At 39.2% G+C, this 27,453-nt stretch overlaps 1 protein-coding gene across 2 annotated transcripts in view; it reads left to right on the forward strand.

Annotated features, from left to right (window-relative positions):
- Positions 1–27,453, forward strand: part of Sec3 (exocyst complex component Sec3) — a 327,711-nt gene that overhangs the window by 183,567 nt on the left and 116,691 nt on the right. For both annotated transcript variants that reach the window (XM_068356333.1, XM_068356340.1), the window contains exons 6-10: positions 5,037–5,203; positions 9,558–9,785; positions 12,015–12,164; positions 18,675–18,767; positions 19,680–19,920. In XM_068356333.1, coding sequence (XP_068212434.1) covers positions 5,037–5,203; positions 9,558–9,785; positions 12,015–12,164; positions 18,675–18,767; positions 19,680–19,920 — 879 coding nt within the window. The remainder of the gene's footprint in view (positions 1–5,036; positions 5,204–9,557; positions 9,786–12,014; positions 12,165–18,674; positions 18,768–19,679; positions 19,921–27,453) is intronic.

Here is a 27,453-nt window from a genome sequence, read left to right on the forward strand (position 1 = left end):
ATCTTGCTCACTGCATTAATAAATTATATGAGTTTCTTATATTACAGTATTTCGTGATGAACTTGTGATACATTATCTGAGATTTAGGATTTCATTTGGATTTGTGTTGGTATCTCTGAATGTTTGTCGAAATGTTTGTAAGTTGGGAACTTTCTTATATTCTCTCCTATATGATAAAGAGCTAGTGTCTGGCTACTTTATATAAAAACACTTTTTTTCTCCCATGCTGAGTGGCAGTGGGAAGAGGAAGTAGTCATACCTTGGTGAGAGGGGGTACCTTGAGAGGTACAATCAGAAACCACAATCTCTCACAAATTGCCAAACCAGCAGGTTGTAGTTAAGAAAGGGGGAGGGGGTGGGAATAGCTAAATCTGTATGTGCATATCTATCTAAATATTCAACCATCCTTTTTGACAGGTTGCATTAGTGTATGTATATATATATATATATATATATATATATATATATATATATATATATATATATATATATATAAATATATATTATATATGATATAAATTAAATATAATCATATATATTTATTTATAGATATGGTATATGTTATATATATATATATATATATATATATATATATATATATATATATATATACAGATGAACCTCTACATACGAATTTAATCCGTTCCAGAACCAACTTCGGATGTAGAAAATGTTCGGATGTCGAAACGAATTTTCCATTAAGAATACATTGAAATAGGATTAATCCGTGGTTGAGCCCAAAAACCTATGATAACTTCTTAATAAACTACTACACATAATTTTCCCATGAGAATAATGAACACTAAATTAGATAATAGACATGTAAATAAGAAGAATAGATATGTAAATAAGAAGAATTAGCAAAAAATGATAAATAAGAAACGGGTTTTTAGCGTCACTTTACCTTAGAAACTCCAGCGCAGGTGTTGTTAGTCTTGCTACGCAGAGAGGAGACGGACGGGCGGCGAGGAGGTAGAGAGGTTAACTACGATAAACGTACACTACCGTAACTTATTCTAACTTACACTAAGTGAACTTTAACATAACTTAGCTTATTTTTTTTTATTTTTATATTTTATATTTTATTTTACATTTTCTTTTTTCTTTTTGATGATTACGTAATTTTAATCACTTTCACTCTCTACACTTAAAATTGACTGAATTTCTTTCGCTTCACTCTTTTCCGTTTTCTTTGTTTCACTTTCTTCCGCTTCACTCTTTGCCGTTTTCTTCGAATCACTTACATCCTCTTCATCACGAGTTTGCTTCGCAGTTTTTTTAAAGAAATTATCAATAGATAATTGCTTGGTACGGCTTTTCAGAATGTTTCGAAAGTGAGTTAGGCAAACATCATCGAATTGAGAAACTACACGACAAACCTGCAATTTCTTTGGATGGTATTTGTCGATGAAGTCGACCACGTCTTGATATTTTCCTAACACCTCTTTTATATGCGCCGAACCTAACACATGTTCTACCTCCTCGCTCCCTTCCTCGTCATCACTCATGTTCTCCGACATAGCATGGAGTTCCTTGAGCCCATCCGTGGTAAGTTCGTCGTGATGTTCGGCGACGAGTTCCGTAACGTCATCTGCGTCGACCTCCAGACCCATGGACTTGCCAAGGGAGACGATTTCCTCTATGGCTTCCGCTGCACCAACCACGGGATCAGGTTCGGGGTCAAAACCCTCGAAATCTCGGGGAGAAACTGCATCAGGCCACAGCTTCTTCCAGGCAGAATTGAGGGTCTGTCGAGTTAATCCCACCCAAGCCTGATCTATGATCTTCAAGCAGTGCACGATGTTGAAGTGGCCCCTCCAAAATTCACGCAAAGTTAAGTTGGTGCTTTGCGTGACATTAAAGCACTGCTTAAATAAGTGCTTGGTGTACAGCTTCTTAAAATTAGAGATGACTTGCTGGTCCATGGGCTGGAGGATAGAGGTGGTATTCGGTGGAAGATACAGCACCTTTATGAACTTGAATTCATCGAAGATATCATCTTCAAGTCCGGGGGGGGGGGTGAGCGGGTGCATTGTCAAGGCATAGCAGGCACTTTAAAGGCAATTTCTGTTCATGAAGATACTTCTTCACAGAAGGGCCGAAAACTTGGTTAATCCATTGCACAAAGAATTGCCTAGTGACCCAGGCCTTCGAGTTGGATCGCCAGAAAACATGAAGCTGATCCTTATCGACGTTGTGTGCTTTAAAGGCCCTAGGGTTCTCTGAATGGTAAACCAGTAAGGGCTTGACTTTAAAGTCCCCGCTAGCGTTGGCACATAGGGCAAGAGTCAACCGATCCTTCATTGGCTTATGCCCAGGCAATTTCTTCTCTTCGGCAGTGATGTAGGTTCGACTCGGCCTCTTCTTCCAAAACAGCCTGGTTTCATCACAATTAAACACCTGCTGCTCTACGTAGCCTTCTTCCTGCACGATCTTTTTGAAGTTCTTGACAAAGTCGGCTGCAGCCTTTGTGTCCGCACTAGCAGCCTCTCCGTGGCGAACAACTGAATGAATCCCGGACCGTTTCTTAAATTTCTCGAACCAGCCACGAGATGCCTTGAAATCATCTGAGGAAGGCTCGGTTGAACTCTCCCCAGCATAACCCCCAGAGCTCTCCTCCTTCAAGTCCGTAAAGATGGCGTGCGCCTTCTCGCAGATGACGGTCTCGGTGATGGTGTCGCCAACAATCTCTCTATCCTTAATCCACACTAGTAGAAGTCGTTCCATCTCTTTTATGATAGAGGTACGGCGTTTGGAAATTATGGTGATCCCCTTAGAAGGTTTCACTGCTTTAATAGCTTCCTTCTGTTTAAGGATTGTCGAGATTGTCGACATATTACGGCCATATTGTTTAGTAAGTTCACTCACGCGGACGCCACGCTCATGTTTTTCAATAATTTCCTGCTTAATTTCTAAAGAAAGCATTTCCTTCTTTCTTTTCTCACCACTACCACTACCACTGGCAAAACTAAGCCTTTTAGGACCCATACTTTACGTAAATTACCGTTAAAGGATGCACGTAAAAAATGACGATTAAAACACAGTTAATAGCAGAACGCACAGTGCGCAACCGCAAGAAGCCGACGAGAACAGAGGACTGACCCAAGCCCCGCTAATTGAGCGTCCCTCCGAGGTCGATGTGCTGCCTTCTATCGGCGGAAATAAAAAACACTTCAGGCGCTATGAGCACCGAATACGCGTACGAGTATTGTTTACTTCGGGTGTCGAAAAACACATTCGAGTGTAGAGTCGGAACGTGTTCGAATTGTACTTCGCGTGTCAAAAAATTCGGATACAACCGGTACGACGAAAATTGCTTACTTCGTGTGTCAAAATAAGATTCGGGTGTAGAGTAAAAAATTTGCTCGAATTTTACTTCGGATGTTGGAAAATTCGGATGTAGATACGTTCGGATGTAGAGGTTCCACTGTACTGTATATATATATTATAATATACATGTTTATATATATATATATATATATATATATATATATATATATATATATATATATATATAATATATATATATATATATATATATATATATATATATATATTATAATATATACATATATATATATATATATATTATAATATATATATATATATATATATATATATATATATATAAATGATATTAATGACAATATGAATAAAAATAGATACATGAACACTATTGTAACTAAAAATATACATTATAGTTCAGTACATTAGGAGAGATAAAAATGAGAGAGGAAAGATATGGGACAAAAGTTTGAGTTTAGGGCCTCAGAACAAATTAAATCAATTCATTTATTCCTTATGGGAAAATTTTATTTTGTATGTTGTTCATAGTATGTGGCCTCCCCTCCAGAGTGGATTAAGGAGATCGTGCACAAATATAGAACAGGGCCATGATAGAAAAGACAAAAAGCCTTTATTACACAAGTGCTGGAAAATTTACTTATAAATATAACAATATCAATTTTTATGTACTCTCCCTTGTTATTTAAGTGAATATGATGTGTTTTAACCAGTTCTATATGATTCAGTGTGTTTATATCTTTTCAGTTAAGGTACATTCACTCTTATGTAATTTTGAATGCAACATGACTGAAAATACATAAAAGTATTGAGTTGTAAAAGTCTAACTACAGTATAGCAGATTTTACCTGGTTTTACAGTATACCTTGAAAGAGTTCTGTTTGAAACTGATGCTGTTATATTAAGGTGCTCTTCTGTATTTGGTGTTATGTAGCTGTAAATACTTTCCTGTATTTGGTCTTGTATAACAATGAATACTATTAAGTTTATGTATATTCTCTCTTAAGTAAGCTAGGCTAATATTTTTTTTACTTATATAAGGAAATAGGTGGATGAGAGTATCATTAAAGGTTGCAATGACTATTCACAGATTTTCAAAATTTGCTTGTGTCTAGTTTACCCGATTCACACAAATATTAAGTCCTTTCTGTACTTTACATATATTGTACAGTACTTTATATTTTAAATACATTGCAATAGTATATCACAGTACATGGTATATTTTACTAGACAGTACTTTATTGTAAATGAAGGTTTCTTTATGTAAAGTACTTTTTCTCTAGGTACCTAGAAAGTTTAGGATAGACTTTTAGAAAATGTGAGGGTGGAGATATTAATATTGTAGTGTTTGAAAGGTTTTTTAAATAATTCATGTACAGTACTTTCGTGTGTAATTATTTTGCAAATCAGCATGAAGGATTTCAACAGTCATAAAGTGTGAGGTCTCTTATGATCTTTGGAATTTCTTGTCTGCAAAGAAATCTGAAGGAAATACATGCGAATAAGGAAGCCAACTGTAGTTGGCCTGAAGGAGGAGGATTGCAGTAAGAGATTTATTTCCATATTTCTATTTTAGAGATGTGATGCTTTTGCTTTTAAGGCAACAGCTTATGATTTGAAGGTAAGTTTGAAAATGATAGGTTTTATAACAAAAAATCTTGTTACTTTGTAATTTTAGAGAAAATATAATTATATTTTTCTGTTAAGTTTTTTATGTCTATTTTCATTGCCAGCTTTTGATACTGTTGAAGCCGCGTTGGAGGATGAGGGTGACTATCGTGCATTGTCGGAGAAAGAGCAGATAGATTTAGAGAGACTTATGGAACAGTGTGATTCAGCTGTTAGTAATGCTGAAGCTTTTGCAGAACAGCTGTCTCGTGATCTCTCTGTACTTGATGGGGTAAGGTTATTAGAGATTTGAGGTAGTACACTAGAGTATAGATTTATTGGCTATGATTAGCTTGCTAGAAATAGGAATGTATTTTGAATGGGTGAATATACATGTTGCTAAGGAACAGATATTAATGATTTACCTGTATATGTATTATGTAAATTACAATTCTTTTCTTATGATATTTATACAGCATTTTTACCTCTATTGGGTGCTTACTTTTTGTGTAGGATCCATGTACTTTGCTAAATTAAATGTATCCAACTGTCAATTGTATGTGGATGACGGGCTGGGAGACTTGAATGTGCATTCTGTGATGAAAGGGTAATTTATGTACAGTACCCTTTTCCCCATCACTTATGCTAGTCCATCAATAATCCTTGCTTTTGTTGAGTTTTTATTATCTATTCTGCACTTGGGACACTAACAAAATTGCAATGACTGCATGTGGTGATGGTAAATGCTCTCAAAAGTGTTAACACAAAACCTTGTCAAACAGCTCGTGTCTTTACGAGGTGTGCCCCTTTCCATATTTGTATGCTCACAATAGGCTTAGCCCATAACCTGGTCAAACAGTGAAATCCCCTTGCAGCCTATGTAATGTGTGCCATTTCTTTATCTTTATCCCTTTGTGTGGTGTAATTAATTTCTGCTTTTAATGTATAATAATGATTCTCATATTTATGCCTTGTCCCCACTCATCTTCTACTCTATTTTATGTAATTTAGTTCTTGTTCTTTTTTCTTCTTTCAAATTTTTAACATGTAATTATATCAGAATTTGCCTAACTTGGGATACTATATTCTTATTTTGAGATAGTGTAACTAATTGGAAGCACCTAATGAAATTGGACTAGTATTTTGTGAAGATCAAATTGAATGGATGAAAAGTAAAAATTAAGAGATCTTGGCAGATTTGAACTCGAATATCACAGCAAAAATCCTTTAGTGCCCTTCTAATAATCTCCTAAAATGAAGAATCTTCTAAATTAAAAACAGAAGACGCTTTTACACACAGACCTTTTTAGAAACCTGAGCAACCATACATACTGAATTTGCCTTCTTTTCAACATACTGTATATGGAAAAGAACTTTGAGTTACAAGATACTTAACCTATGTAATAGCGGCTTTTGTCTTGGTGAACACTTGAGGGATTGCCCTGAGACCAAAGACTGACACTTTTATAGGTATATCTTAGTACCACTGACAAAGTTAAGGAATCTTCGAATTCTGATAAACTGAAAGAGGGAAAAATGATTTGTTAGGGAAATGAAAACATTAAGTCTCTTTCTTTATTGCCCCCAGAACCGTTAAGGGTGTTTTCATGGAAAAAGTATGTGAGAATTGCATGTAGTAAGTTGGTCAGGGTACCAGCCACCCGTTGAGATATAACCGCTAGAGAGTTGTGGGGTCCTTTAACTGGCCAGACAATACTACATTGGATCCTTCTCTCGGGTTATGGTTGATTTTTCCTTTGCCTACACACATACACACCGAATAGTCTGGCCTATTCTTTACAGATTCTCCTCTGTCCTCAGACATCTGACAACATTGAGATTACCAAACAATTCTTCTTCACCCAAGGGGTTAACTATTGCACTGTAATTGTTTAGTGGCCACTTTCTTCTTGGTAAGAGTAGAAGAGACTCTTTAGCTATGGTAAGCAGCCCTTCTAGGAGAAGGACACTCTAACATCAAACCATTGCTACCATAGCATCTGTACCATGGTCTTCCACTGTCTTGGGTTAGAGTTCTCTTGCTTGAGGGTACACTCAGGCACACTATTCTATCTTGTTTCTCTTCCTCCTGTTATTTTAAAGTTTCATAGTTTATATTTATATTTTAATGTTGTTACTGTTCTTAAAATATTCTATTTTTCCTTGTTTCCTCTCCTCACTGGGCTATTTTCCCTGTTGAAGCCCCTGGGCTTATAGCATCTTGCTTTTCCAACTAAGGTTGTAGCTTAGCAAGTAATAATAATAATAATAATAATAATAATGATAATAATAATAATAATAACAGAGATAATCAGAACTGGTTTCCAGCCTCCCATGCTTTAGGAATGAGATAATTTGTTGTAAAGACTGTGAAGAAAAGTTTAACATTTCTTGCGTCAAAAATATTACAATCACAAGATTAGAATATTAGATCCTTTGCTCTATTTTCTGGCTATCTTGGATTGGTTCATTGGATAAGTGAAGAGTGGGAGATAGAGAAATTTGGTAACTTTTGATTATAGCCAGCATCTGACATTCTCAAAAGGGATCCTATGTAAGAATCTTGATTTTGCCCTGTTCTCTTCCCAAAGGGAACTGTCATGTGTTCAATATGTTCCCATTTCCAACTTCACCTGTCCTTCAACTCTGAAAAGAAGTACAAATATTAGAAACTGTATCAACAGTCTGGGTACTTCTTAGTATTAAAATTTATCTTTTGTGGGTCAGTAAATAGTACCTGACTGCAAAAGATTTACTAGAGGCCTTGGAGTGTGAATCTGAAATGAATTTCATATTAACCAGAATTACTATTTTCATATTGAGGAATAATAATAATTTCTACCTAACATCATTCAGGTAGCTGGCAATAATAAAGAAGCCTATAAATAGAATAATCATTATTTGAAGCCAAAACCTTCATTCTTATCATATATGTTTTCTACAGTAATACTACATATGTCTAATAATTTGTACTAACCTTGCTTAGGTAGCTGGCAAGATTAATCATATACGTATTTCATTACTAGCCTACGTATGCCAAATGTTTTAGAATAATTTGTTAAGGTATTTGTATGAATAATATATAATTTCTAATTTGATGAGTTCAAGGGTATGAAACAGATTGTAATGCAGAACTAGATTGGCCTTGATCCTATTTGTGAGATAGAAGGCTTTAACACCAGACAGGAACATAGATTACCATTCCTACTTTGAATTTGGGATTACAAATTATATGTTTCACCCATAAATAAACAACAATCCAAAATAATTTTTTTGGATACAAAAATTAATCTTAAAGACTAACTTCATTATCTTCTTTTAGTAATTATTTTAAGAGGATACTAAACTGTTTTTTCCAATTGTTTACACTACTTACGTGAATTCAAATGTATTTTATTAAGGGACTCATTTATGCAAGTGAGGTACTAATCCTTACATTTACTCTGTAAGTGATAACTTGTGATGAAATTGTGGCTGAGCTTGTAAGTGAATAATGCACATGGCCAATCAAATTGAACAGTTTTAGCTAATCTGTAACTGATTAATTCAAAGGGAAATCATTCTGGCCTAATGAAATCCTACAATTTGCATCGTCAACTGCATAATAAAAGAGTTGACGGCAGCTTATTACATCAAGAGGAGTGATATGATATCCAGACTACCATCTCTGAAAATAAGGAATAAGCAGTTGCATAGAGGCACAGGCACTTACTTCAGTTAGCCGAAGATTATACTTTAAGGATCCTGGGTACCATCTTGATCTTATGCCTTGCAAATTCTAGGTGTCTAAAAGATAGATAGAAATGAACGAGTACAAGGGTTTTGCAGTAGAAGGGTCTCAAGTAATTAAAGAATTTGAGTCTTTACGAGAGGATCTTGAATCCTGGAGGGGCATTGCACCATCAGTACCCTTACTGAATGATGGAATAGAACCACTAACCACCATATGAGGCTAGGTTTTGAAACAGGGGATGTTAGACCAGAAATATTACCCTGAATCTAAAATTAAAGCTTTCTGAGCTTCCACAAAAGAAGCTAATGACGTTAAACTCCTAATAAGCTCATAATTTTCAAAATTAACTTAGTTTGGTTGTAGCAGTCAATTGCTGGAGTGGCATTATAATCCCCAGAACTAAAAGTAAGCTTCTTTCATGTTTAGAAAGTTTAATCATGAAACATACTTCCCAGGGAGGAACATTGAAGCCTGCACAATCCTCACAAGATTCTCTAAATTTAAGATTTCCCCCGGCACAACACAAAGAGAATGTAGGTCAAGGACACCCAAAAACATTTATCATGCACAAAAGTGCAGCCATTACTATGAAATCTGAGATAACATCTTAATAATAACTGGAATGAATATAAAAACAGACATTTCGACTTTTAGGTTGAAAAATTAATACGACATGCGCAGCATTATTGTTAATAGATGCGGGTCACAAAGCTTTACTAGAGGTATTAGTGTGTTAGAAGGAAAGAAAACAGGAAATTTCTTAATTTTAAGCTCCTAGGGATGAGAATAATATGAACATCAGTGGAGGTTCATAGAAATAATACTGTATGTGTATTTATATAGTATAGTGTGTGTGATGCTAAAATTAACTATTTTCCTGTTCCTTAACTAAAGTTTTACCTCTACTTTTCAGGCTAATATTCACAGTATGATGGCATCAGAAGCTCAAGTAGAGGCTCTGATGGATATGATTGATGAAGCTTACACTGAAGCAGAAAAGATTGAAACTCGGCTTGATTCTTATGATGAGATCTTGCAGCATGTTAAAGACTCAATTGAAAAGATGGCAGATAAGAACACTTCCATAGAGCAGACTAATGCAAATAATTCTAAGCTCCTAGAAGAACTTGATAAATTAATTGTAAGTGTTGGTATTTTTTTCTGTTTATTTTTCACATTAGAACTGCAGAGTTTTTAATTATGCTATATGAAAGAAACTATACACCTCAATAAAAAAGAAAGAACAGTGTATGAACAATAGCACTCCGTGTTTGGTTGGGTTGAGCTGTTGATAACTGTGTTTGTTTTTCTATATCTGGTTAGTATAGGCAGTGTTGGGTTATAATTGATTCCTGTTAGAATGAGATTTTTTCTTATATATTTGCAACTATAGGGAAGTTTTACCTTTTCCAGTTTTTAGTACTCCACTTTTAAACATGGATTATGTCGGTTTTTACAAAATAGTATGCTCCATATTAATGATAGTTTCATTATGGTTTTGCTGTGGAAACTCGAACAGCCAGTGGGTAAACAACCTGAGTGCAGAATTATTTTTTGAAATTATTAAAGATGTGTGAGGTCCCCCTACCATGTGGTGCACTTTCCATTTTTTAAAATCTAGTAACTCAACTCTGATATTTTTACCAGTTTACCTACCGATATGTGTGCTTTCTTGTACAAATTATTTTAATGAAACTTCCCTGAAGTTAATTTGCTATTCATTCACCATATGAAAAGCTGCACCACAATGAAAATTTAAATGAAACAAAAATTAAAACATTTTAAGGATGTATGAACTATTCTTTGTTCCCACTGAAAAGATGCTGTGTCATGTGGAGCATTATTGTAAACATTGGAATGAAGTACCATTGTCAAGAATGCTTTTCCCCAAAAAACTGCCATCTTGGATTTCTTTTTTTTTCAAAGCAATGCCTTTTTGTCTAAATAATGTACCAAAAGTGTTAACAAAACTAGCATAGTCAGCAAATAAACTACCATGGTTGCAAGAAGTTCTAGTCATAGTTTATTTAGGAGACTAGCTGATTTGTGCAGAGACAAAAGAATTATGCCTCTTATTTACAAAATCAAGTCTTGCCAGGTTCTTCAGGATTTATATTTCCAGACTAATTCTAAGAAGGATATTTCAGTAGCAAGGTGTTCAAAGTAATATGCTAGAATCTAAGCCTAGCAAAAGCATCTCAGCAAAGAATTCTAATCTAAGTCAGATTCCTTCTTTCATATAGTTTCTCCACAATATGGTAACTAGGGAAGATTTTAGGTCTCCTTCTGGTTGCCTTAATAGTCGACCCAGTGTTTTCTGAAAACCAGGTTGAAAAATCTCAGTTTGGTGTGGAGGAGAGTGGCACACAAGTTGTTTTGAGACTTTTAAGTTCAGTTTCTCAGTCATTAGAAAAGAATTTTGAGGCCATGGACAACATCAAATGCCTTTTCCATGCCGGCCCCATTGGTCCCTCCCTCGATTTCTTTGATACCTCATACAGACGTATCCCAGTCCGTTTGGAGAGGTCTTTTAGAGGAGACCTATCTATTTAGGAAATGGTCCTCACAGTTAACAGCATTTCACATAAATGTGTTGGAACTGATGATGGTCTCTCTGACCTAGAAGAGACCCAGTCTAGAAGGAACTCCAAAATAAAGATTTTCATAGACAACTAAGTACGTATCTGTTGCCTTGAAAGGAGGGGATTCTGCTCAAGAATTCTCAACACTGGCTTTTCGCATAAGGAAGTTCATTCAGGAAAGAAATGTGTTCTAGTCAATATTACATCTGTCTGGATCTCTCAACATAGTGATAGATGCTCTATATAGACAGATAGTCCTGAATATGTAATGGACCTTGGAACAGAGCTCTTTTCATGAGATTCTATTGTACTTTTGAATCTCCAAATACACCTATTTGCAACAAAAGCGAATGCAAAGTTTCCACTATACATAGTGTGGAATGTTGACTTTCAGGTAGTGGTAAGAGATGCTTTGAATTTGGATTGGATTAGATGGCCATCAATTTACAGTATCTGTTTCCTCTGACAAGTTTGATTTCAAGTAAAATAACTGGAGGGTAAGAGCTCTTCATATTGAATTAATTCCCACTCTCTACTTGAAATTATTAGTATGGAACTAATTTTTTGAATAAATTAATTTGAAAAGTCTCCCCAGTGCTATACTGACTTTTGATTGCTTATTCCTCGGAATAATTTCCCAGTTGGAAATATAATCCATTTAATAGGAGATTTGTCAAATTTGAAAACTTTATGCGTGAAATTGATAGGCTTTCAGTATGTAGAAATATTGAATCATTTTGATTTGATTAGTGTTTTGGAACTATTAATAACTTGGTCTTACATTTCAGAATCAATTAGAGCTACCCCAGCGACATCAACAAGTCTTATTAGAGGCAGATCTGAATAAAACCGGCAGCCTTCCACAAATTATTGAGGCTGCAATGGCTCTTCAAACTGCAATTAGTGCTCCAATCCCAACACACTTGTCACAACTACAGGTATGATAACTCTGGGTTCTCTTTTTGATTAGTGAATAGCTCAGGAGTAATAAAGTTTTTTTTATGTATTTTATGATTTGGGTAGGCGTATTGACCATACAGCAGTCCATTTATATACCTCTTAGGTTAAGCAATATTATTTACAGCTTTCAAAATTTGCAGTATTTCCTATTCTTTTTCTTATGTATTTCTTGTCCTTCATAAAGTTTTGCAGGGTACTGTAACTTGATAATTAGGAATTCTAAGGTGTAAAATATTTTATATAGAAATATTTCACTTGGTGATCCTTACCAGGTTCAGAATTTCAGACATCTTCATTAATGTTTTAATAATTGAGGAAACCAATGCCACTCACACTTTACTTTATGAGTAAGGATTTCCTACTCCTTTTTTTCCTTGAATTTAATTTTTGTTTTGTATTGTGAATAGTTCCTAAGCTATTAGTGCAATTAATATTAGTTATCGAGGGGAAAAATTATACCTGGACCACTCAGACTTCGTTAGAATTTCTTCTCAAACAAGGTTCCCAACGCATTTCTATTCTCTTCTCAAGACTTTCCAGTCAATTAATAGATGAAGGAAGATGAAAAGTTACAGACTCCCAAACAATAAAAATTTTAGCAAAAACTTCCTTTCTCTTTATTCTTTTTATAACCATAGGTTTTTCAGCCTTTCAGTATTTTTATCCTATTAAGTAGTATTTAGATTTGCCTAATTGATATCTTATTCAATTTAGGTTTGAACAGATATGAGACTGAAAAAGTAATTCAATAAAACTAGTAACAGAAAAATAAATTCATGTTTTTTATTTCATTGCAGAAAATTCAGATACTGCATATAATAGTAAACTAAGTCATAGGGATGTTAATTCAAATAAATTGATGTAGATAAATTCAATAATGTAATAAAGCTCAAAGAATACAGTAATCCTACGGTATGGCACACAAGCAGTGATTGAAGTAAGGTATCAAAATTTAAGAGGGAAAAATAAAAAATAACAAGTCATGAGAGGCACTAATCACACAGCTTCACATTAAAATGAAAAACTATTAAGATGGACAGTGTGATTGGGTCTGCTTTTATACTTGGAATCAGGTTATCCCATTGCTGCTAGGGTTTGCAACCTGCTTTTATTCATTTGGCATCAAGATAAGCATTGTTTAGAATAGTTCTCAGAATGGTGCAGTCTGTTGATGGTGGTGCATGAAATAAATCAAGATTCAGATGACTTTGAAGATATAATCTTCAACTTCAGATTTTAGTTATTTAATTGCACTTCCCATCAAGGCAATCTGGGTTAGATCTTTACCCCAAGGATGGCATATTAGATGGAGTAATTAATGAAAGTGATTTCAAGACTGCATATTTTTTGCATTGCTGTACAAATGAAAAAATATAAATATTGAACTGACACCTTAGTCAGGGCAATCACCTACTTTTCCAATGCTATTGGGCCGGAGGGTAATGTTGCTCGCAAGCTATGATATATTGGTAGTTGCTCCAACTGTCAAGCAAGGCTAAAGAGACAGAGTGGTGCTGAGATTGGACCAGGGGAATCAGCTTAGGCTACTTTCACTTATTCTATTCAAAGGCTTATAATAACAGAGCTACGTGCTCTATCTGTTCCCCTCCTAAAATGACACTCAAGCAACAGGGCATTAGAATCCAGTTTATATGTGCTAGAAAAATCATTAGAAAAGACTGATTCATGATTGTGATATCAATTGAACCACACAGATCTTAGTCACAGAGACTCCAAAAATTTAATTACCCAAGTACAGTAGTTAGATCACTTTGGAAAAGTCATTAGCTAGGCTAAGCCCTTCTCTTCTTCTTCTTCTTTTTCTTCTAATATGTGCTAATTCAAACAAATTAGTGCAGATCTAGGAATTTGGGAAATGCGAGGATAAAGGAACAAAAACAGGAATGGGAATAAGAAGAATGAATGATAAGAAAGGGAATTAGAGTGAGTGATGAGATGAAAATAACGGAAGAATGCTGGAAAAGAGAAGAATTAATGAAATCGCAAAAAATAGTGTCGAAAAATGGAAAGATACAACGTAGATGTGTGTGAGGGAGCATTGTAAAAGTATGAAAACGATATGGGATGGAATTGGGAAAAGGATGAAGATTATAATAATAAGTGACAGACAATAATAATGTGAAAGAGATACAGTGATACCTCGGTACTCGACCATAATCCGTTCGAGATCCGTGTTCGACCTCCGATTTGTTCGAGTACCGAATTTTTTTTCCCCATAAGAAATAATGGTATATATTCTATTCCGTTCCCAAGCACTCGAACAGGCCCAAAATATTAATAAAACGTGTACCTAAACAACAATAATTATCTAAATGTGTATGAAATTGGTCAGAAAATCCTATAAAACAATTTTAAACCATTTACTGTACTAAAATAAAACAATTTTAAACCATTTTCTGTACTGTAGTGAACATACCTTTGAGCAGCGGTTCGATGGCATACAGGGATGGATGTGGAGAGGATGGAAGGGGGAGGTTACTGCTTGGAAGGAGAGTCCCCTTCCATGATGTGGCGGGGTAGTTCTCCTTCAGGAGTTGTTTCTCTCTCCAATGAAAGGGTGGGCAGATCTATTTCAGGGGTTTCTTCTCTTCTTTGTCTCTTCTTTGGAGGAGAAACAGGCTTTGATGTAGCAGCTTTCTTTTCTTTTGTGAAAAACTGGTCTATTGTTAATTGTTTCTTCCTCCTCTGCAGTATTCTTCGAAAATGATACATGACACTATCATTAAACATATGCACTGCCCGGTTTGCTACTGCAATTTCTGGGTGGTATTTTTCAGCAAAAGCCTGCACATCTGCCCACTTGGAACAAATTTCATTGATGAGAGAACTTGGAACATCCTCCCTTACCTCATCCTCTTCTGAAGATTCCTGCTCCACAATCAGATCCTGCTGCTGTTGTTGTTGCAGGTGCAACAATTCCTCCACAGTCAACTCGGTAGAATGGCTTTCTACAAGCTCATCAATATCATCCTTGTCGACCTCAAGCCCCAAACTCCTGCCCATGACAACAATTTCCTCAACGACATCAGTGTCATCAGAAATTACAGGGGTAGCAGTGCTTGGACCCGCCTCTGGTTGGAAACCTTCAAACTCCCTCTCTGTGACACATGATGGCCACAGCTTACGCCAGGCAGAGTTCAATGTCCTATAGGTCACACCTCGCCAAGCTTGGTCAATCATGTTAACAGAGTTGAGGATGCTGAAGTGTTCCTTCCAGAATTCCTTTAGGGTCAACTTCGTGTCACTGGTCACTTCAAAACACTTTCTGAAAAGGGCCTTGGTATAGAGTTTTTTGAAGTTTGAAATGACCTGTTGGTCCATGGGCTGGAGTATGGGAGTAGTATTGGGGGGCAAGAATTTGATTTTGATAAAGCTGTATTCTTCTTTCAAGTCATCCTCGAGACCTGGAGGATGTGCAGGAGCATTGTCCATAACCAGAAGACATTTCATTGGCAAGCTCTTTTCAATGAGGTAAGCCTTAACCTGGGGGGCAAACACTTCGTTTATCCACTCAGTAAAGAATTGTCTTGTGACCCAAGATTTAGTGTTCGAGCGCCACATAACTGGTAGTGCACTTTTACAAATATTATTTCGTTTGAACACCCGGGGGTTGTCCGAGTGGTACACTAACAAGGGTTTGATCTTGCAATCGCCACTTGCATTTGCACACAGCAACAATGTTAGCCTATCTTTCATTGGCTTGTGACCTGGCATCTTCGTCTCGTCCTTGGTAATGTACGTATTGGCTGGCATTTTCTTCCAAAATAACCCAGTCTCATCACAATTAAAGACTTGTTGTGCGATCAAATTTTGTTCATTTATGTACCGATCGAATTCCCCCACGTATTTATCGGCTGCAATTTGATCCGAACTAGCTGCCTCCCCATGCCTAGTAACACGATGAATACCTGTTCTATTACGAAACTTTTCAAACCAACCCCTGCTCGCTTTAAATGTAAATGAATCACTTTCACTGGTACTCGGACTTTTCTTCACTAATTCTTCATAGATATGCAACGCTTTTTCACAAATGAACGCTTCACTAACACTTTCCCCGGCCAACTGTTTTTCTTTAATAAATATTAAAAGCAACTTTTCCATCTCCTCAATCACTTGTGGCCTTTGCTTAGTTACCGCCGTAACTCCCGTTGCAACATTCGCCTTCTTAATCATTTCTTTATGCTTTAAAAACGTAGAAATGGTCGACTTCGCCATTCCGTATTCTACCGCTAAATCGGACACTCGTACACCATTCTCATATTTCGCTATAATTTCCTTCTTCAACTCGATCGTTGTTCGCACTGTTTTCCTCTTCTCCTTCCCCTTAACACTCATTACTTTCTTGGGACTCATTATGAAAGCTAAAAAAGCAATTAAAAGCACTGAAAATCACTAAATCACAACGAATGCTGATCGCGCGTTGTCTGAGTGACGCTCTCGAGAGAACTGATGCTTCCCGAACAAGCGAGAGTGGCCGAGATGGCGCGATCATCACAAAGCCCATGCGGTCGTCACGTGTTCGGCTGGTCGAGTACCGAATTTTTGGTCGAGCACCGCAGCAAAAATTTCTCGAAAATTTTGGTCGAACTCCGAATTGTTCGAGTATAGAGTCGTTCGACTACCGAGGTATCACTGTATAATAATGTACGTCATAGGTTAAAAGTGAGGTAATATTAAGAAAGTGAATGGTCATATCAGTGGGATAATATCATGAAAGTAAATAACAAATAAACTAAAAGGATTGGGTTCAGAGTTACGTAAAGAGTGTGTGATAGGCGTAGCTCTGCACCTTCCATACAATAAGTTCGTCTACACAGTATCTTACACTAATACAAAATTAGCGCAGAAAAAGCGAAGTGGGAACCATTGTACAGAAGTAAGGGAATTTAGGGAAAGAGAGTTATATGTGTGAGAGGGAGATATGAGACAAGAATAAGATAAGAGATTAGAAATAGTTAAGAGTTGAAAGGAAGGAAAGACTTACTTTGTATTTTTTAAATCAGGGAGAAGGCATGAACGTTCAAACTGTATTATTTTAGGAAGGGGGAGGCCATAAAATTTGACCATGATTCTGTCACGATCAGGTTTAGGGGTATCATCAGAATAGAAGAATTGCCTGAGATATCCAAGTTGTTCAATCTTAGAGAGGGAATGATACTGAGCAGAGGTTAAATGGCATGGACCAGGATGGGAAGGATAAGGTTCTATCTTGGGACCAAGGAGGAAAGGGTTTTTGTGAATCAGGAAGGGAGGGGGATTTAGGGGAGGAGGAAGTTGAAGGAGTAGGATTAGGAGGGGAATGGCATTCTGATTGAGGATTAAGAGGTACAGAATCAGTAGTATTGGGTTCAGGACTGACAATAAAGGATAGTGAGGGAACAGTTTGAGGATTTGAGGAGAGATTTTGTGGATTAGAGGAGAGGTTCTTCTGCGAAAGTGCAATCCGTAGTTTTCTGATAGGACATCGTGGGTTCCACACATGGTGAGGTTCCTTGCAGTTTGGGCAGCAGGCACACCTCAGTGTCATGGCACTGTGCCAGACATTGCTTCCGATGGTGTCCATAGCCGTTATAATGGTAGCAGCAAAGTTGGGTGGGATGTAGTCCTTTACATAAAAGGAGGCCCAGATGTCAAGGTCAGTTATAGCTGGAGGAGGTCCCTTGTACAGACATTTGATCTTGAAAGAGGGTTGGCCACCTCTAGTCATGCAGTGTTCTGCATAGCCTATCTGTGGATGTAGGTTGAGAGGTGTAAGGGGAAGCCTTGGATGATGTCCACAGACTATTATCCACCTCGTTCTGAGGGCTGGATTGAGCATCTGTAAGTAGGTCCTCTCTTTACAAGCAGGTTAGAGCATTGTTACTCAGAGGAGTGATGATAAATTCCATAAGGAGATTGATTCTGACCCTTATCTTGGGTTTGTACTTCTCTTTTAATTCAGAGATGATGGTATAAAGATCCTTGCTTGGATGAGGCAGAACAGTAAATTTATTATAAGGAGAGAAAGGCTTAGGGACAGGGTTCAAGAAATGGGTGCGAGGTTGCATAGAGGATGAGCTGGAAGGAGAGAGAGTGTTATCATAAACGTCACTAGCCATGGCAAAGGGGCACAAGACGGATCGTCAGTGGAGGTGAGGGGGTCAATGAAAGTAAATAGTCTGTCCAAGTCACTTAAGCTCAACAATAATAGGTGAGGAGAGGAGTAGGAATGCCTTTGCGCAATGTCTGCCCCTAACCAAAGTTTAGTGAGACTGACTGGTAGGTCTACAGAGAGATGGGATATTGGGGTAGAAAAAGCAACATTTTGGTGTTTTGCTTTGAAATCACGCAGGTGCTGCTTCATGTATGTTAGCAGTATAACTGATAGGGATGTAACTGATAAGGAAGTACTATTCTGAAGTCATGAATTTTATCGTTGGAATTCTGTTTTTATTCAACATTTATTAATATTTCTTTTATACTTTCAGGCAGTTCAAGACCAAAAGAAGAGATTTGAAAAATTAAAAAGTAGATTTAGTCAAATAATATCAAGACATCTTAATAACCTGTTTATTCACTTGGTAAGTTTTTTCTATATTTTAATGTTATAATTTCATTAACTCACACCTAGTGACTTTGTGTTATTTCAATGAGAAGTTATAGTTTGCTTGTGAAAAAAAAACACGTATAGGCAGTTGCTTTGGTTAATTTTAAGAGATTAGTACATTATTTTACTGATACTTACCTGAAATTCACAGTTCTAATACAGTGCCTTTGAAGTAACAGGCTCTCAGCAATAAAACTATTCAGTCACAACCAAGCATTTGCAGTAGGTAAGTAACAGAGATAACAACGAATGACGTTAAACTATGGAAAATGGGTTTTCCATCTAATAAGACTATACTCATCACTCTTACCCAGTCATCATTATTTTGTACGGCCCATTCACCGACCATTGAAGACTTGCAAAACATGGTTGCATTTATAAGAGAATATTTGTCACCTGAAAGGTTTAGTGTACTTTGTCAAAATGCTTCAACAATTCACAGCCAGTTTAAGGTCTACTATAGAATGGCGAGTTGACCATGCTTTATAGAAAACATTAATTTGAAAATATATATTATTTATATGAACCTCCTCAGCCTTCTTGTTGCTGCCCTCTCAGTTCCTCATATAAGGACTATTTTCCATTTGTAGTTACTTATGCATAAAATTTTTTTCATCATTTATTCACTCTTATTGTAGAGCAATTTATCTAAAAGAAGGCATTTGAAATTATTGGCATTTTTTAATGAATCTGAATGATCTTTTAATAGAAAGGGTTGTTGAATGGGTCTTAGGCTAAAATTATTGCCTATAATGCTCTTAATTTATATTACTGTATTGCTTTCTCCATATCCCTCTTGATAGAAATTTTTGGGGCAGTTCCCTTTAGGTTACTTAAATTTATACCAAACAAAAATAGTTTAAAATATAGAATAAATATATTTTAGGGAAATGATCCAGGAGAAACACTGAGCCTTCATGCTGAGCAGCTGACTCTCCCACGACATGGAAGCATCCACACAGAACTATCTCCTTATACATCTCTTATGCACTGGGTTAGAGCCTTGGATCACAAAGCATACCAGCACCTGAATAAGACTTATGCTAACTCCATAAGTAAACTGTATGAAAGGGACATAAGACTATTCTTTGAAGAAGCACGGCAGCGCATTTCTGGGGGCAGGAGATGTAAGTTTTTTATATTTGTAACTTTTTATATTCATATTTTGTGAACCTTGGATAGTACTGAAAAATGATCTCAATTATTTCTTTGCAAAATAAGCCCATGCAACAATCATAGTCTACTTTTGCCTGAAGAATTTTATGATTTGGATGATTAAAAAACCTTTAAAGGCTTCACCAATCTGATTTTGCCATATTGCAAATTTATATACAGTGAACCCTCTTATTCCTGTGAAATATATATGTAAATTAGGATTTTCTGTCGAAAAACTTAATTGCTGAGTTGGTTTCAAGTTTTATAGATAATGCAAACTTAATTCTCTCTCTCTCTCTCTCTCTCTCTCTCTCTCTCTCTCTCTCTCTCTCTCTCTCTCTCTCTCTCTCTCTCTCTCTCTCTCTCTCTCTCTCTCTCTCTCTCTCTCTCTCTCTCTCTCTCTCGATGGAAGAAGGGTATGAAAAGCATCTGGTATGGATGGTGTGAGAGCTGAGATGTTGAAGGAAGGGGGTGTGACTGTACTTGAATGGTTGGTGAGATTGTTTAATATGTGTTTTGTGTTGTCAATGGTACCAGTAGATTGGGTTTGTGTGTGTATTGTACCACTATATAAGGGTAAGGGAAATGTGCATGAGTGTTGTAATTCAAGGGGTATTAGTTTGTTGAGTGTAGTTGGAAAAGTGTATGGTAGAGTACTGATTAATAGGATTAAGGATAAAACAGAGAATGCAATCTTAGAAGTACAGGGTGGTTTTAGAAGAGGTAGGGGTTGTATGAATCAGATTTTTACAGTTAGGCAGAAAAGGGGATACTGTTTACACATTTTAAATATTTAACTCAGCCGGTGAATATATATAGCTGCAACTCTGTTGCTCGACAGACAAAAAACTGTAAAAAACTAGCCAGCGATCGCTATACAGGTTGCGGGTGTGCCCATCAGCGCCAACTGTCGGCCAGATACCATACTCAATGTAAACAAAGACTCAATTTCTTCTCTGTCGACGTGTCGACAAGACGTACTTTACTCGCTGTTGAAACCTGGAGTTTTTTTCCATCATCTTTGGTGAAGTACTCTATTTTGGTTTTGAGCTTTCGCTGTGCAGGGTTTTTCTTCAAATAAATCCTTGAACTCTTTTTTGTATCGGATTCATTGTTGATGACTTAGACCGTTTTTTGGAATTTTCCCTTGACCAATTCAAAATGGCTGACCTTTCACAAGTTCCCAAGTTTAGAAAATGCAATGCTAGGGACTGTTCTAGGCGTCTTCCAAAGGCTTCTCTCGACCCTCACACTGTTTGTTCCAATTGTCGGGGTAAAACCTGTCAATTGGAAGATCGGTGTGAGGAATGCGTGGGCCTTTCGGAATTCGATTTTATCGAATTTGAGAAGTACACACGCAGGCTAGAGAGAGATAGATTAAGGAGAAGTTCTTCTAGGTCGATAGATTTTTCCTCTCCTCATGCCCCTCAACCTATTCCTTCCCCTGTAGTGGTTGTTCCTAACCCCCCTCCTAGCACTCAGGAACCATCGATGGCTGACATGATGCGTGCTATCCATGCCTTGGGGGAGAGAATTGAGTCCCTTGCAAGTGACCGCAATCAACACATGGCGGATGTTAAGGAGCTAAAGTGCCAAAGTGCCGCGGGAAGTGATAAAGTGCCTAGTGAAAGTGTTGTGAACAGTGTTGCGCTTGAGGGTTCGTCTGTTCGTGCCTGTCGTCCTCCTAGTCCGGGACCTCTTGCAAGCTCCCAAGCCCAGGGGAGAAGCAATGTCGTACGACGCATGGGTTCGAGAGGCCTTGATCAGCGAACAGACGTTCCCTCCATGGTATCAGGCGTATCTCCCCAAGATCGCCCCTACCTACGTAAGACGAGAGAGCCCGTTTTTACCTCGTCGTCCGAAGGTGTTTCTCGTAAGAAACTTTGGACCAAGGTCTCACGACCTTTAAAACGTAAGTCGGTCCCTTCAGGACAAGTCCAACGTCCCGGGTGTAGCCACTGGGTCAGTTCGGACTCGTTGCCGTCATCTGATGACTGCTCACCGCCTAAGAGAGGCAAAGCGGTACCCGCCTCAGTCGCTAACCCCGTCTGTTGCCGCACCTGCTCCCGTAGACCCTAAATGGGCTTTGCTGCAAGACATGCAGTCCAAGCTTGCGTCCTTGATGGAGGACTTTAATTCGGAGAAGGTTGCTGCTGAACCTTCTGGCCAACAACCTTCCAAGCGGTCTGTTGTGCGTCCTGTTGACGCTGAGGTTACTTTCTCGCGTCTACCAGTTGAGGTGGTTCCTCCTCCCATGCGACCCAGTGTGGGTTGCCAGCCGCACGTTGACGTTAGGCGACGCACGGAGGTGGTTGTTGACGTTCAGGACGTTCAGCAACCATCAGAGGTGACTTGTTTTGACGCGGTGCGTCAACCTCCGCAACCCGGTATGGTGTTGACTGCACAACCCAGACGGTCTAGACAGTCTCGGGTGGACGCTGTGCGTCCTCGCACGCCCATGGTTGTTGACAGTTCACAGACTGTGCAGCAGTTCCATGACGTTGCGTCCGGCTCCGTCACGCATGCACCAGTGCGACCGGACTCAGCGAGCCAGACGTTGCCCACTCCGTTGCCGTTTCCTCATCAGTTTTCGGATGAGGAACTATCTGATGAGGACGTTGCTGAACCACAAGACGATCAACCTTCGGAACTGGACGAGCCTAAGCCAACTCAACCATCATTGGACTTTAGAAAAGTCATGGCTGTATTCAAGGAGTTGTTTCCGGACCACTTTGTTTCTGTGGCTCCTCGTTCTCCTCCGTCAGAGTTTGTATTAGGAGTGCCTGCTACCGCACCTGCCTTTACGAAACTCGTTCTCTCACGCTCATCCAAGAGAGCTTTGTGGCTGTTGGGAGACTGGTTAGAGTCTAAGAAGAGGTTAGGGAAGACAGCATTTGCCTTTCCCCCATCTAAACTCTCTTCTAGATCGAGCGTCTGGTATGCCACGGGAGAAGTTCTCGGCTTGGGAGTTCCTGCCTCTGCCCAGGGCGACTTCTCAAGTCTTGTAGACTCTCCCCGCCGCCTTGCCATGAGACGCTCGAAGGTTTGTTGGTCACCATCGGACCTGGACCACCTTCTTAAAGGGATATTTAGGGCTTTCGAAGTCTTTAACTTTTTAGACTGGTGCTTAGGAGCCCTGAGCAGGAAAATCTCTTCGGTAGATAAGGATATTTCCTTGCTCATTATGTCCTGCATGGACAAGGCCGTCCGTGATGGGTCCAATGAGCTTGCTGCCTCATTCACGTCCGGAGTCCTGAAGAAGCGAGAGTCTCTCTGTTCTTTCCTGTCTGCTGGAGTTACGCCATGCCAGAGATCTGAACTTCTCTTTGCTTCCCTTTCCAAGTGCCTGTTTCCTGAAGCCTTGGTAAAGGAAATTGCCGCATCGTTAGTTCAGAATGACACCCATGATCTAGTTGCGTCCTCGGCTCGCAAAGCTCCCCCTTTGCCTACATTCTCTGCTAGACCGAGAATAGACACTCCAGCGTCTCGCTTTATTCCGCCCTTTCGTGGCAGAGCCTCCAGCAGAGGAGGTGCTCGTGCCGAAGGGAAACGAGGGAAGAGGAAAGGACCTAAGTCCTCCAAGGGCAGAGTCTGACTGCCCGCAACTTCAGACAGCAGTGGGAGCCAGACTCAAGAACTTCTGGCAAGCCTGGGAGAGGAGAGGCGCAGATCAACAATCTGTGAAGTTACTCAGAGAGGGGTACAAAATCCCTTTTGTACGCAAACCCCCTCTAGCGACGTCCCCCATCGATCTCTCTCCCAGGTACAGAGAGGAAGAAAAGAGACAAGCCCTGAAACTGGAAGTGTCTCTTTTGCTAGAGAAGGGAGCGGTGGTCAAAGTCTCGGACCTTCGATCACCGGGATTTTACAACCGTCTCTTCCTAGTTGCGAAGAAGACAGGAGGTTGGAGACCGGTGCTAGACGTCAGTGCTCTGAATGTCTTTGTCACAAAGACGAAGTTCTCCATGGAGACCACAAAGTCAGTCTTAGCAGCGGTCAGGAAGGAAGACTGGATGGTCTCGCTAGACCTAAGGGACGCCTACTTCCATATCCCCATTCACTCAGACTCCCAACCTTTTCTGAGATTCGTCTTCGAAGATGTGGTTTACCAGTTTCGGGCCCTGTGCTTTGGCCTAAGCACAGCTCCTCTCGTGTTTACGAGGCTGATGAGGAATGTAGCCAAATTCCTCCACTTATCGGACATCCGAGCCTCCCTTTATTTGGACGACTGGCTTCTCAGAGCCTCTTCCAGTCGTCGCTGTCTGAAGGATCTAAAGTGGACTCTAGATCTGACCAAGGAATTGGGACTCCTTGTCAATTTGGAAAAGTCGCAGCTGGTCCCATACCAAACTATTCTGTATTTAGAGATGGAGATTCACAGTCTAGCTTTTCGGGCTTTTCCGTCGGCCCCCAGAATAGATCAAGCCCTGCTATCCATCCAGAAGATGCTGAAGAAGGAACGCTGCTCAGTCAGGCTGTGGATGAGTCTAGTAGGGACGCTGTCATCCCTGGAACAATTTGTATCACTAGGAAGACTACACCTCCGTCCTCTTCAATACCATCTGGCTTTTCACTGGAAAAAGGACAAGACGCTAGAGGCGGTCTCGATCCCGATTTCCGGATAGATAAAGTCTTGTCTGACTTGGTGGAAGGACAATATCAACCTAAGAGAGGGTCTTCCCCTGGCTGTTCAGACTCCCAACCACGTTCTCTTCTCGGACGCATCGGACTTGGGCTGGGGCGCGACACTGGACGGTCGGGAATGCTCAGGCCTGTGGAACTCGAGTCAAAGGAGCATGCATATCAACTGCAAGGAGCTGTTGGTAGTTCATCTGGCCTTGAAAAGCTTCGAGTATCTCCTTCGAGGCAAAGTGGTGGAAGTAAACTCGGACAACACCACGGCCTTGGCGTACATCTCCAAACAAGGAGGTACCCACTCACTGACGTTGTACGAGATCGCAAGGGACCTGCTCATTTGGTCAAAAGGTCAAGACATCTCCCTAGTAACGAGGTTCATCCAAGGCGACTTGAACGTCATAGCAGATTGTCTCAGTCGGAAAGGGCAAGTAATTCCAACCGAATGGACCCTCCACAAGGATGTGTGCAAGAGACTTTGGGCCACTTGGGGTCAACCAACCATAGATCTCTTTGCAACCTCGCTGACCAAGAGGCTTCCAATCTATTGCTCCCCAGTCCCAGACCAGGCAGCAATACATATAGATGCCTTCCTCCTAGATTGGTCACATCTGGATCTCTACGCATTCCCACCGTTCAAGATTGTCAACAAGGTACTGCAGAAGTTCGCCTCTCACGAAGGGACAAGGTTGACGTTAGTTGCTCCCCTCTGGCCCGCGAGAGAATGGTTCACCGAGGTACTTCGATGGTTAGTAGACGTTCCCAGAAGTCTTCCTCTAAGGGTAGACCTTCTACGTCAGCCACACGTAAAGAAGGTACACCAAAGCCTCCACGCTCTTCGTCTGACTGCCTTCAGACTATCGAAAGACTCTCGAGAGCTAGAGGCTTTTCGAAGGAGGCAGCCAGTGCGATTGCTAGAGCAAGGAGAGCGTCTACCATTAGAGTCTACCAATCGAAGTGGGAAGTCTTCCGAGACTGGTGCAAGTTGGTTTCTGTATCCTCGAACAGTACCTCTGTAGCTCAAATAGCTGATTTTCTCTTATACCTGAGAAAAGGACGATCCCTTTCAGCTCCCACTATCAAGGGCTACAGAAGCATGTTGGCATCGGTCTTCCGGCATAGAGGCTTAGATCTTTCCAACAATAAAGATCTGCAAGACCTCCTTAAGTCTTTTGAGACCACCAAGGAGCGTCGTTTGGCTACCCCTGGATGGAATTTAGACGTGGTACTAAGATTCCTCATGTCAGACAGGTTTGAGCCGTTACAATCAGCCTCCCTGAAAGATCTCACTCTTAAGACTCTTTTCCTGGTATGCTTAGCCTCGGCTAAAAGAGTCAGTGAGATTCATGCCTTCAGCAAGAACATTGGATTTTCGTCGGAAAAAGCTACTTGTTCGCTGCAACTTGGTTTTCTAGCCAAAAATGAGCTGCCTTCTCGGCCTTGGCCTAAATCTTTCGATATTCCCAGCTTATCGTAGATCGTAGGCAATGAACTAGAAAGAGTCTTATGCCCTGTTAGAGCTCTTAAGTTCTATTTAAAGCGTACTAAACCTTTACGAGGCCAATCTGAAGCTTTATGGTGTTCAGTTAAGAAACCATCCTTGCCTATGTCAAAGAATGCTTTGTCATACTTTATCAGATTGTTAATACGAGAAGCTCATTCACATCTGAATGAGGAAGACCGAGCTTTGCTTAAAGTGAAGACGCACGAAGTTAGAGCTTTAGCAACTTCCGTGGCCTTTAAGCAAAATAGGTCTCTGCAAAGTATAATGGACGCAACCTATTGGAGAAGCAAGTCAGTGTTCGCGTCATTTTACTTGAAAGATGTCCAGTCTCTTTACGAGAACTGCTACACACTGGGACCATTCGTAGCAGCGAGTGCAGTAGTGGGTGAGGGCTCAACCACTACAATTCCCTAATTCCATATCCTTTTAATCTGTCTCTTGAAATGTTTTTAATGTTGTTTTTATGGGTTGTCCGGAAGGCTAAGAAGCCTTTCGCATCCTGGTTGATTTGACGGGTGGTCAAAGTCATTTCTTGAGAGCGCCCAGATTAGGGGTTTGATGAGGTCCTGTTGTATGGGTTGCAGCCCTTGATACTTCAGCTCCTAGGGGTCTGTCAGCATCCTAAGAGGATCGCGAGGCTCCGTAAGGAAGACGTACTTATAAGGCAGAGTAATCGTCTAAGTCGACTTCCTTACCAGGTACCTATTTATTTTGTTTTTGTTATATTGATAACTTCTAAAATGAAATAAAAACTCTTAGCTCATAAGATGTAAACATATTTAACTGGTCTCTACCCACCATCCTGGGTGTGAATCAGCTATATATATTCACCGGCTAAGTTAAATATTTAAAAATGATATTTTAATTATGAAATAAATTTTTGAATATACTTACCCGGTGAATATATAAATTAAACGACCCTCCCTTCCTCCCCAATAGAGACGCAGTGGGATGAGAAGAAATTGAGTCTTTGTTTACATTGAGTATGGTATCTGGCCGACAGTTGGCGCTGATGGGCACACCCGCAACCTGTATAGCGATCGCTGGCGAGTTTTTTACAGGTTTTTGTCTGTCGAGCAACAGAGTTGCAGCTATATATATTCACCGGGTAAGTATATTCAAAAATTTATTTTATAATTAAAATATCATATTTCTCTAGTTACCAGTGCTTCTTTTTATCTGCAACAAAGGACAAAATTTTACTTGTATCGTTTTAAATTTTTTCAAAGATTTTCATTGAAGATTGAATGGCACTTGAATTCCAGGAATTTCCTTTAAAATTATTGTAACTCGACTAGAATAATTAATTAACCTGTATGTTAGTGTGTACTAGTTTGTTTTAAAATTCTATACAAGTGTAGAGCCC

This window comes from Palaemon carinicauda, chromosome 2, assembly GCF_036898095.1.
Source record: "Palaemon carinicauda isolate YSFRI2023 chromosome 2, ASM3689809v2, whole genome shotgun sequence".
NCBI lineage: Eukaryota > Metazoa > Arthropoda > Malacostraca > Decapoda > Palaemonidae > Palaemon > Palaemon carinicauda.